The following is a 13369-nucleotide window of genomic DNA, read 5'->3' as shown; positions in this document are numbered from 1 at the left end:
ATTCCCAAGGTGGCTAGAGAAGTCCGATCAATCTGAAATTTTGATATGTTATAATACACAGCATTTCAAACAACTTTGATGAAGGAACCAAAGTCATTTGAGTACATGAGATCACAGAAACAAACTGAAACCGAGCATACTGCTGTGAAATTAGGAAATGGTAAACTTATTGTGATCATACCAATGTTTCAGAGCCTATACTAATCGGATTGAGCTGAAATTTGATTATGTTATAGGAATCACGTAAATGAACAACTTTTATAAGAAAGTTTTCTCATTTGAGCTTCCGAATTTTGAGTTCTCGGCTGCTCCAAGGAAGTTACGAATTTTGAATTTTGAAGAGGAACAAAAGAAGAATGAGGATGAAGATGAGTGAATGAGGAAGAAAGGATGATACAATGAATGATGAGGATAAGAGTGAATTTATGATTGAAAAGCCTTAGGCTAGGTGAGTCATCAAGTTAAGAAAGAGTGATGATACAATGAATGGGGAGGAAGAGAATAATTTCAAGATTTAAGAATCTTAATTAGGCTAGGTGACTCACCATTTTAAACTAGGTGACTCAACTCTTCATAAATGGTGGATAGGAAAACTTGAGGCAAGGGGGGAAGAATGAAGGAGGGAAGAAATGCTTGGCTTACACGTTGCCTCCTTCCTTTTTTTCTACAAGGGTACTTTGGTAATTATCCACACCTAGGGGTATTTTGGTCATGTTTGTCCAACTTGAAATTAAACATACTTAATTTAATAATCTCCATCTAAAATCACTTGATAAAATACCCATAATCATTCTCCACAATTATATTATTTTTCACTAAAATATGAAAATCCACCTTGAATTTTTCGGGGTATTATAGATAAATCATGTTACCTATAAGTTAGGAACATAAATTAGAAGACTACCTATAAGTCAGATACAAAAATAGACAATAAAATTGTATGTTACCTATATATAAAAAAAAGGTACATAAAATACTATTACATGTTGTCGAAAATATGAAACAACATATATATATACCTATGCAATAGGCAATAGGCAATATGACATAAATGATTACTACCCAATTCAAGTCATAAAGGGCAACATTGGAACAAAAAATGATTTTAAAAATTAAATAATAAAAAGATTACATCAAAAAATATTTAAAAAGGAATGTAATTCTATGTGACACAAAAGTCAAAGGACTTGGATCAAAGTCACCGAATCTGAGGATTAAACCCAACTCCTTAATAGGAATTTGGATCTATATCAACTTTTCTATAACAAAACTATAGCACCATGTGTGGGAGAAATTATGGCTTTGCGCTTCAACATGCAGAAGCCCCACCACCTCCTCCACCACCTCCTCCACCACCGAAATCTCCTCCTCCTCCTCCTCCACCACCTCCTCCACCACCGAAATCACCTCCTCCTCCTCCTCCTCCACCACCGAAATCAGCCCCTCCTCCATCACCGCAATCGGCTCCTCCTCCACCACCAAAATCGGCTCCTCCTCCACCACCTCCACTACCACCAGAGCCTACCCCAGTGCACCTTCTACTAAACAAACCTAAAGCAACAAATACAGCGGCTACAACAAACCAAACTATCAGCATGATTTTCCAGACTTCCATCTTTCGCTACTAGGATTTCCAATGAAACAAGCGCCCCTTAGCTTCCCTTTTATAGTTGTGATTCATAATTAGGCGTCTGCTTAATTAATTAACGTGTGCTTGGAAGCATGCATATATGACCAGTTCTAGCTTAGCTAGTCAAATGCAAAGGCAACTACGCAACGCAAAACGTGTTTATCTGACTGATTTTATTTTATTTTTGTAGGGAGTCTTTGACCGCTGACAAGTAATATTAATTTGCCATATACACGGGAATATTATAAGTGTTAGTGTGTAGAAGATACCAGGTGGCTTTCTGCTGCCAAATGGGATTACGTAACTATTATTCCTACTTGGGAGTCTTTGACTGCTACATATATTTCAATTAAAGGTCAAACTAATCTAAATAGTGTATTTTTCATTGAAAGATAATTTCTACAAAAAAATCACTTAAATTTGATATCATTTGACCATTTAATTGAAATATTGAAATTTTAGTATTTTCTTGAAGCACCGTGTTCATTAAACGATTTCCAATTTATCTAATTTTTTGCAAGAATGATTTATGAATGTAGACTTTAAAAATAGATTGTTTGGATCTTTTTACAAAAAAAATTAGTAGGGGACCCTAAATGGTGTCACTCAAATAAAATTATTTGATGAATCCCTTAATAGAAAGGGACTATATATATGCATATTGCATGGCTCTTCTCGTATATATCGCCAAGGAGAGGTTAAAGTAACATTTTATTTATTTACTTAGAATGAAAACTCGCATGGTGTTGAAAATTTGTAAAATTATAAAACAGTTCTTGTATATATCTAGAGACTATAGTTTCCAACATGCAAGATGATCTCCGTACGTACTATACACCTAGTAAATATATTGTAGGATTCGAATCATGATTTTTGAATATGCATACATAGCTATAAAAAACTCAGGAACGTCTCCTAATAGGGTAATGCTATGCTTACCACATAAATCTACCACATTTTAATACCATCTTACATGGCAGCTGATGTGGATAACCACCTCATTAAAATTATATTAGTTTTTTTTTTAAGGAGATAATATTTTCTATATTTTTCTTTAGTTAAAAATTAAAAAAAAACCTAAACTAAACCCTACGACCACTTTTCACACATCTCTCTGCCTCCCCCAATTCTCTCTCTCCCTCCTTCCTCTCCTCCCCATCGCAGTGCTTCGCCGTACTCATGTCACCACTCCTCCCCATCGCAGGTGCTTCGCCGGACTTCTGTCACCGCTCCGCCAGACTTCTGACTCCATTCCACCGCTCTACTCCTTCCTCCACGGTTAAGATTCTTTTTCTGTTTAGCTTACCCTTTTTTTTTTTTTTGGATGAATGCTTTCTTCTCATAAGCGATTGTTGAATCCTTTATTTATTTGTTTCCAATCAGTATTCAAATTAAGTTTTCTTAAGATTCTTTTTCTATTTAGCTTACCCTTTTTTTTTTGGATGAATGCTTTCTTCTAATAAGCGATTGTTGAATCCTCTTGGTGTTTGGTTTAGTACACCTATATCGCACAAAGCAATTTATCTAAAGAAAATCAGGACTGGAATTCATAAGGTGTGGATGAATGAGTTTTACTTTTTTAATTTTCTGGGTGGGTATGAATTTGTTTAATTTTCTGATGGGTTTCTTTACTGTGTTTGCATCTACATCTGATTGAGTTTTTTTTGGGTGTTTTTTAATTAAGGATTCGATGGGCATATGAGAATAGCTTTTTCATGAACCTTACAGGTACTTGCTATAATAAAAATAAAAAAAAAGCCACATGAGTTCCTTGCAGTGATGACTCTCAATGTTAAGGAAGTTATTTTGAAGATATTCACCGGTGGATGCACGCTGATAATAGATTGTATCTAATTCATGTATTGGATTTCATTTGTATCTCATTTATAGTTAGAGATGTAATCGTTAAAGCATAATTAAGTTAATGTATTTTGTTAGTTGTCAATGGTTGCTGTATAAATTCTCTCATTTTCAGTTTGTGTTGTTCATGATGAACCATTTCCTTTTATGAAATTCATGAGCAGGGTGTAACAGACAAATGCATAGCTTAATACAAGAACACTTATTAAATTCATGATGAACCATTTGCCTCCATGAAATTCATGAGTGGGAATATGTACACAACAGCTGTCCAAACTCATTAGCTTAATACCTAAAAGATGATATCAAAAAGTTCAAAATCAATATATGATAACTCTCTTCAAAGTCGATTTCCATATGTGTAACCCAGCTGCCTATTTCAAGGATTTGCGCAAATATCTATCCATCTTTAAGCTTTCTTTCTGCCATTATTTAAATTCCTTTTCCTATATATGGATGATGCATTCAGATTGAAAATGTTTATTACAATTGTAAGCATAAGATTTCATTGTACCAAAAAAAGAAGAACAAACAGGGAAAATTTGGACTGTCCAAAATGCTGCCAAACTAAAGAGAACAATCGCTTGATAAAGTTGAAAGGACAATTGAAAAATAAGCTCTTGTCACAAGCATAAACGATGTCTAGTATTAGGAAAAACAACCTCAATTGCTTTTTTCATGGCTTTGTCTTGATCTGTAATTATTCCCTTTGGAGCACAACCATACATACAAGCAAGCCAAGACTTAAACAACCAAATAAATGTGTTGGCATCTTCACTTGAGATCAACCCACATCCTAGCAAAATCGATTGACCATGGTGATTGACCCCCACAAATGGAGCAAATGGCATGTCATACTTATTAGTCAGGTATGTGGTGTCAAATGTAACAACATCACCGAATTCTTCATACGCCGCCCTACTCCTTGCATCTGCCCAAAACACATTTCTTAAACGACCATCTTGATCTAAATCAATAGCATAGAAGAAATTTGTGTTCTTAGATTGCATATTCAAAAAATAATTTTGAATTGCAGTGGCATCTCCTTCCCCAAGCTGTAATCGCCTAACCTTTTCAATGTAGTTTCTACAATCCTTTTCTAAAAATGGCATATTCTCATGCCCCCCCACTTCTACCACAACTGAATTATAACTCTTGTTCAGCCTTATCCCAGCTTTATCATTCATTTCAAGCTTCCTTTTAATATATGGGGTTATCTCTCGATAGCACTTCCAAAAACGAGATTTGGTTGGACTCAAGTCATGATTATGGTCAAGCTTAATAGAGTTGACTCGCTAGCTTCCACTCAAGCGTAAACCTGCCCTAATTTGAGCCTTGCAATTATTCTTTATACTTGGATGTGGCTTTAGGGTATTACTTGAATTACTTTTGCAGGTCCCTGAACGAGCACATGCAAGAGTAATATATCTCAACTCTCCATCATCTCCTTTTGTTGATGACCTCTTTATCACTGGGAAGCCAGATTGTTTCCCATATTCTCTATAATATTGAATTAACTCATAAATATTGTCAAACACCATTCCAACCATCGGCTCTTGTATTTTTTCTTTCACATCTGTTCTATTGTACATGGCAATCTCATCATCTCCATTATTTTCAATTCTAATCCCATCAGATTCCAGTTCAACAACTTCATCTTCATCAATAATTTCTAAACTTGCAGAAATATTTGAATATTCTTCCATTCCTACATCATATAGGACATGAGCTTATGATACATAAGCATATAATACCAAAATTTCAATACTACGGTCAATCAGTTCATCTAATGACTAAAAAGAGAAGAAGAGAGAATTATAAACAAATTAACGTATCAAAAACATTAAACTAAAAAAAGAAACAACATAAGCCAAAAAAGAAACAGAAAGTTATATCTCAATGGTATACTACAGTCAAGTTATTACAGGTTCTTAAGAAAAGCATGTTTAACTAGTAAAAAAAAAAACCTAATTTGAATACTGATTGAAACAAATAAATTAACGATTCAGCAACCGTGTATGAGAAGAAAGCATTCATCCAAAAAAAAAAAAACAAGGTAAGCCAAACAAAAAAAAAAAGTTATAACGAAGGTTTACTAACCTAAAACCGTGGAGGAAGGAGTAGAGCGGAGGAACAGGGTTAGAATCTGGCGGAGTGGTGGCAAAAGTCCGTGGTAAGCACCTGCGATGGGGAGGACTGGTGGAGGAAGGTTAAGCTAAACAGAAAAAGAATCTTAACCGTGAAGGAAGGAGTAGAGCGGTGGAATGGAGTCAAAAGTCTGGCGGAACAACGTCAGAAGTTTGGCGGAGCGGTGACAGAAGTCCGGCGAAGCACCTGCGATGGGGAGGAGTGGTGGCAGGAGTCCGGCGAAGCACTGCGATGGGGAGGAGAGGAAGGAGGGAGAGAGAGAATTAGGGGAGGCAAAGAGACGTGTGAAAAGTGGTCGTAGGGTTTAGTTTAGTTTAGTTTTTTTTTTATAAATTTTTAACTAAAGAAAAATATAGAAAATATTATCTCCTTAAAAAAAAAACTAATATAATTTTAATGAGGTGGTTGTCCACATCAGCTGCCATGTAAGATGGTATTAAAATGTGGTAGATTTATGTGGTAAGCATAGCATTACCCGTGGACTATAATGCGATAGTCAGAAGAAAAATTTACCTATACAACAGACAACCCCAAAAAAAAAACACAAAAATGGAAAAAATGAGAATCGAAACAAATCTTGGGAAGAAGAAGTGTAGCTGAAGAGATAAATATGCAGTGTCAATTAATCAACTTATTACAAGAGCATAAAGCCCCTTATATTATATGTATAATGTATAAGTGACTATATATGCATACAAAGACCATCTCAGGCGTCTCCAGGGCCCTCCTGAACACACTTGCGTTTCCAGCAGTAAGTACACGATACACCCACCGCCGACACCACAACCACGACCGCCAATGTGCTTTCTATAATCTTTAAAATATCAAGAGTCTCCATCCGCTTGATTCTTCCGAGTTTCCGATTCACTACTATCCCTACTACTTGTGTTATGATTTGTCTCCTCCTTCCTTCGATCTGCTCCTCCTCCTCCGCTTAAATATTTGCTTTCTACCTCTGAGCGTGGCCGTACGCGTGGCCATATTAATTGTCTTTATAAGTCTCCATGCATGCATGGTTAGTGAATATTAATTTTATTTATTTTTATTTATTTTGGTCGAAACTACGCATTTTGTTATGTATTCATTTTTTTATACATTGTTGTTGGTACTATAAACTCATGCGTCAAATATTGTTTCTTCATATATACTAGGTAGAAAACAAAATAAAAAAACCAAAGCAGAATAATGAAGAGAAGAGCGTTTGTCCCCTTCTAGAGGAGGATTATTTGATTTAATTAATGAAAAAATTGACATGAAATAATAATGTACATGAAAAAATCACAACCCATGGTAGAGGTAGTGTAATAGACGTCCGTCACCTATAAACGACGCAATTAACATGCACTGCCAACATGTCCTCCTCCCCCTCCACCACCACCACCACCAAAATCACCTCCACCGCCAAAACCAGCTCCACCTCCTATGCCGCCATAGTCAGCCCCACTGGAAAAATTGGCTCCACCGCCAAAGTCTGTTCCAATGCCAATATTGGCTTCAACGTCGTTATTAATATGGGCTCCACCGCCTAAGCCTCCACCTCCACCACCGCCAGTACCACCATGGGGGACACTTGTACGCCTTCCGAAAAACAAACTCAAAGCGATCATTACAGCAAAGGCAACAAACATAACTGTGACTATGATTGCCCACGTCTCCATCTTCATTTCTACTGGTATACGATATATGTAACATGCCCATGGCAATGGCATCCCTTTTATAACCAATTACAAATATTAAAAGTGCCTTTGGTGTCCAAAAAAAGAAAATTTCAAGTTTACTTTTTTCCTTTGACATTCGGAAGTTCAAGGTTTTGAGTTTTCAAACATAATACAAATGCTTGGTAAGCATATATGACCTCGTCTTTAAAAATAAAAAGTCAAATAGTTGAGGCAAACACGGTTGCGCAAAGCATGAGACTATAATAAACTACAAGGGGATGAGATTTTCACACAGACTATCATTGTGTTTCAAACTTGAGACCGCTAATTTGCAAATTAAGACCCTTTTTCATTGTGCTAGACTCCGTTAGCAAGTAATATCGTAACTTTTATTCCTACTTGGGAGTCTTTGACTGCTACGTATTTCAATTCATGGTCAAAATAGATAAGCAGCAAATCTGTATATATGTATAGCCAAGGAAGTAACATTTTATTTACTTATTTTACGTAGCTGAGGATATATATAAATACGCAGTAGTGTCAATGAATCAATTTATTTTTTATTTAAAAATAATAATAAATTTATTACAAGAGTATAAAGCCCCTCATTGATAACAATTCTCAAACATCTTGGCAAACACATATATAATTAGGGCCACGAGCACCAAGACCCCGGCCCCGGATATGACTAATTGCAACCAGATGTCCGACATTCTTGATTCTTCTGATTTCCGATCGACTACTGTGCCCTACCACTTGTGTTGATTTGTCCTCCTCCTTCCTGTTCCGATCCACTACGATGCCCTACCACTTGTGTTATGATTTGTCCTCCTCCTCCGCTTAAATATTTGCTTTCCAACTCTGATTGTGGCCGTACGTGTGGCCATATTAATTATGTCTTTATAAGTCTGCACGCATGCATGGTTAGTGAATATTAATATTGGTTTTCATGCCGCACGTTTTATGACCCCGTGGATAATTATCCTTGTTCATTTTATATCAAGTTGCAGGATTTAAACTTAATGCGAGTATTGACACACTTCGACCTTGGTACAATTATAGATTAGTGAATCTCAAATAATCATATTTTGAATCAGTTGCACATAAGTGAATTTCACTTTTATTAGAGAGAATTACATAACATGATGATTTGAGCTGCACAATTCTTACATTAGATGTCACGTGAAAACCCTCTAGGCACATTTGGTGGTTTGGTTTGGACTTTTGAGTTATGAATTCGAGAATTTCAACTTTAGAATATTTTCTTTAATAAGTGAGATAAGTATCCAATTAAATAAATTAGTTTTAGTGCTCAATTTTTAAATTGGAATAATCCCAATCCTTGTGACCATATTGATTGACAGCGTGCCTATTTGTGTTGTTAATAATTGAGGAGGGAGTGTGTGGCAATCGTATGATCATGTGCTCTCTCAGAATGATGACAAGGCCCAACAAGAGAAGGAAAAGAAAAGGCCAACAAAAACAAGCAAATCGACAAAAAAAAAAAATCATGGGAAGAAGAACTATAGCTGAAGAGAAATAAATACGGTTTCAATTAATCAATTAACTAATTACAAGAGTATAGTGAACCATGCAGAAAGACAAAAAAACAGAAGGAGAATTATGAGCTGAGTATGTAAGATCAGCAACCGGCATAACCAGCATCGCAGCTGCAGCTGCCGTTTCCGCCGCTTCCACGTTGGCGGGGGTTGGAACTGAGGCAGCAACAGACGAGACCCAACAGCAGCATGAAGCCCGAGGCTGAGGCTAAAGCTTCTGCCCAGTTCAGATAATGCTCCATCCTCCTTCTCTGCTTAAATTGCTTTCAACTTCTCCTGGTCGTATAATATACAGTCGTTCTTTTACAGCTCTGCATCATACTTGTATATAGAGAGAGAACGCGCTTCCGTTGAGGGATTCCTCAAATAAGTTTAATATTATGCATGCTGTTCTGCGCTAACCGTTGAGGTATCTTTCTTGACCTCTTTATTGGAGGGAAAAAGAGAATAATGGTATCAAAGTATCTATCTATCAGTAGCTGGCAATTGCAAGGCATGGAGGAGGAGAGAATGAAAATATGGAGGAAATTGTAATTGTACTAGTGGCGCACGTGGGCTAGCTGAGGCTCAGCTTCATAAAGGCCAAAATAACGTGGCCCAGTCTGTGGATTTTAGACTTACAGCACAACCCAACTCTCTCGTCTCATATTTTAAGCCACACACACACACACACATATATATATATATATATATATATATATATATATATATATAAATCTTTTATTTTATGTATTTTCTATGGGTTTTTTTAGTTGCAAAATTCATAGGAAATCTAAATGATAAACCTTTAATTTGCTTCTTTTCTTTTTATGCTTTCTGCTTTTGTTCTTGAGGATGCATCTGTAAAAGTAGCCTTTTCTTTGCCTTTTCTTCTTTCCAAAATTCCAAGAGCAAACTTAGCACAAGAGATTGCTTACCCAGGGGCTTCTTCTTTTTTTTTTCTTTTTTTTTTTCTCAGGACAAACGGTTGGCTTGGGCGGCACTTTGAATATACCCATTGTTTGTATAAATAAAGTAGGCGTGTGAGATTAACAAACCAATTCATTTGCTAATAAGTAATAGCAAATCCACTCGACCACTCAATAGGCTAGCGCTTCGTTTATCATTTAGAGTTGCAGATCATTTCGAATATGGAAAGAAAGTTGCTTCACGAAATCCGTTAAATTAATATTGCAACACAACCGACCAGAATGGATCCAATGTCTTAAAAACCAAAACATGGTACTAACCTAGGTTTGCTGCCGTGCCACTCCCATAGGAATAATTAACAGAAATGAAAGTCAATTTAAAAGGCGTGGGGAGAGAAGGCACTTCAATTGGCGTGTCCATCATATTTTGAAAAATCGGGTTACACAGAAGATGGTTTTTCAAGAGAAGATGATTACTGAGTTTGCCACCCCAAAAAGAAATATTGTTTGTTCGATGAAGGGCGCAAAGAGAATTATAGCGTTTCCTGCAAGCAAAGGAAACCTAGGACCAAAGCCAAGGACACTTGCTCCAAAAATACTCAAACCACCCAGAAAAACCGTGTACCTTGACCCGAATAAAACCCATACACAATACAATATCATCCGCAGGCATAATTCACAGGCATAACTTAAGATAATATAACTCATGCAACTAAATCACTACCTTCTATTAAAAGGCAACTTAGAGTTGACGACGAGCAGAGGGGGCATGATAAACACATGCCCATATATTCTAAGAATGTTAGACGCTACTGCACATAATAAGTTCCTCCAGTGTTTCTTACAAATACGGATAGCAAAAAGAACCAATTTCCTTTACATAAACAATGTTCATCACGATTTACATCCTGCTGTTGATTTGCAAAGGTGGGCAGCTTTTACCCGAGTCCCGAGAGTTTCATTCCAGCCAATATTATTTTAAAGCAGCCACAACCAAGCTCAAGTTCAGAAACACAACTTGTATGAGATTCCCAATCAACAGCACAATGCCTAAATAGAAAAACAAAGCCTGTTGAAGAAACAGGATAAACAAAACTGTGTTAGTTCATTAGTACTAACTACTCCAAAAAATAAAAACAATTCAGTTATTACATCAGTAGCTGCAAACTAGAAAAGTACATCATTAATGGCGAGTACAGAACAATAAATAAACTCGCACAAAACATAGTCAAAAAGTAGAATCAAAGCAGGATTCACTCACATCTTAGGAGCTACAGGTAAGCTACAGCTCACTATAGTTGCGCCACACTGCACGAAATTCCTCACGGAAAGTGTTCAGGCGTGCTTTCAAATTAGGTGTTCTGAAGCTTGCATGCAACAGAGTGGCTGAGAGAGAGGAAGGACAGAGAAAGAAAACCAATTAGAAAGCATACAGCATGTCAGGCAAATGAACACAAATTTTTAGAAAGCAACGTACCAAGCATTCCGAAGGCAAGTGCCCACAGTACAGTTAAGAGACCACAGGAAACAAACCATAGAAAGAAACTCACTATAAATAGGAAATAGATGGTTAGTAAACAGTGGAATAATTATTTTTGAAAGGAATAAACAATGAAACAAATATTCAATTCACAGACTAGCTTGCTTGGACTACTCCAAAACATATATAGGAAAGAAGACATTGCTTTCAAGATTTACATACCAGAAGAGAATATAAAGACAAACACCCAGCGAGGCCGGCCGCATATGAATATTGCTCTTTTAGCTGATGGACGTCCACGAATTACAGGCCTGGAAATAATTAAATAATCATTGAAGCAACTGTATTGGGTGCATAGCAGGTCAAGTGATAAACAACCAAGCTTACGTAAGAGGAGGTCTCATCTTTGCAGCCAAATGTGGAGAGAATTGTCTCACAGTTCTCGATACTTTCTCACTAAAAGTACCTGCAAAGCTGTAGCAATGATACTTAGCAACAATGTTTTCAGTAACTAGCAGATAGTTCCCTAGAAGTTAATAAGGGAAGAACAAGGATTTTAGGATTTCCCTTAACTGTAGAGAAGTGCATCTCATTGAAACAAAGATTCTTTAGTATGTTCAGACCAAAAAAAAGAGATTCTTTAGTATGCAAAACAACGTGTAATAAAAAAGCTATATGGTTTAATTAGACTCATCTAAGGGCAAAAACATGAAGAAACTGAACTTCAAATAGTTGTTTCATGACTTTATCTAAATAACTACTTTTTCCATTTAAGTTTTCTGGCTAGATCACCTTGTTCAAATCTAATGTCTCAAACTCTTTATAAGATATAGAACCAAAAAATACTTGGTCATACTAAGTTATTATGCAAAGTTCTGTAAAAACACAACATGCTTATGGAAATGAGGAGGTAATTACCACAAGGGCAGGACTCTGATTACAAAATAACAAACTGATGCCCCAAATGTGTACAAAAAAATATAAAAGGAAAATTGGTGCACTGATCCGGATAGCCCAATTAATCCAAAAATTGACTCACTAATCACTACAATCAATAAACACAAAAGTAGCAACAAAAAACACATGAGGCAGGTGCATGATGCGCATGTCTACATGCACCAACAAACAGAGCAGGATTAGAGTGTATTACCTGTCATTAAGAATCGCAATGCTGAGTGCCGTAAGAAGAGCAGCTACAATAGCAAGCGGCCTCCGAAGAAAAGCCAAGCCTACAGTTGACAGTGGAGATTTTAAAAACATTTTTATATAGAGAAGTTAAAAAGAGAAAGTGATTTCCCCCCTATTTCATCAAAAAAAAAAGAAAAAAAAGAAAGAGAGAGTGATTGAAGTTGTCTCCTTTTCTCACCAAGAACGAAAATGATCAAAAGGAAGTAGTTGGTCCTGTAGCTGCAAAAGCATGCAAAATCTGATCAAATTACAGAATACTAATCCCACATATCGATAGCAAAAAACGCGCGAACAAAGGAGACGAGACGGATAAACATGTTTAAACATAATTAATTGACTAATTCAACATCCAACCTCATTAGATACTCATAATCTGCATCTGACAGTCATTATTGGACTGAATTCAGTACAAATAGCAGCCTCAATAGGACGCAAATAAAAAATTAGGGCTTAAACATATAATTTGACCGCCAATAACCCCGTCGATTCGAATTAAAACAACATATACAAGGTAAACTCCGTGAGATTAGAAGAGAGGGATCGTACTAGTAGAGATTGCATTTGAGGCGGCTGTTCCATTTGGAGGAGGATCTGGGGACGGTGAACTTGGAGAAGAATTCAGAGAGAGGGCGAGGCGGAGAAGACCAGTCCACTTCGCGGAGTGCGTCGATCAGATCCTCGGCCGTAACGTTGCCCCAATCCATTTCTGTGCTGCTCTTCTGTTTCTTCGAAACCCTAGCTAGACTGAGCCGAGCGAAGAAGAAGATGAAGAGTGAGGAAGGAGAGCTCGAAACGCTGGTTGGTAAAAAAGAAACAGAATCGTCGGAAAAGAAGGAATTTGGGGGATGTTTTGGTGTGTTGATCTGGAATTTGTGGAATTGGGGAAATGAATATATGCGCTTTAGCCAACGAGACGAGACGAAGTTAACGACTGGGAT

At 36.8% G+C, this 13369-nt stretch overlaps 1 protein-coding gene and 1 pseudogene across 1 annotated transcript; both read right to left on the bottom strand.

Annotated features, from left to right (window-relative positions):
* Positions 1 to 4113: 4113 nt before the first annotated feature.
* Positions 4114 to 5196, bottom strand: LOC110762423 (protein FAR-RED IMPAIRED RESPONSE 1-like; annotated as a pseudogene).
* A 5274-nt stretch (positions 5197 to 10470) lies between these two features.
* Positions 10471 to 13363, bottom strand: LOC110769826 (PRA1 family protein A1). Its single transcript, XM_021973866.2, has 8 exons — positions 12978 to 13363; positions 12610 to 12650; positions 12394 to 12472; positions 11631 to 11717; positions 11466 to 11554; positions 11241 to 11312; positions 11025 to 11149; positions 10471 to 10832 (listed from the first exon to the last, which is right to left on the bottom strand). The coding sequence occupies exons 1-7, from the start codon at positions 13133 to 13135 to the stop codon at positions 11046 to 11048; spliced, it is 630 nt and encodes a 209-aa protein (XP_021829558.2). The 5' UTR covers positions 13136 to 13363; the 3' UTR covers positions 10471 to 10832; positions 11025 to 11045.
* Between the last annotated feature and the right edge of the window lie 6 nt (positions 13364 to 13369).

This window comes from Prunus avium, chromosome 6, assembly GCF_965620075.1.
Source record: "Prunus avium chromosome 6, drPruAviu1.hap1.1, whole genome shotgun sequence".
NCBI lineage: Eukaryota > Viridiplantae > Streptophyta > Magnoliopsida > Rosales > Rosaceae > Prunus > Prunus avium.
This window is presented reverse-complemented; position numbering and strand designations above follow the sequence as displayed.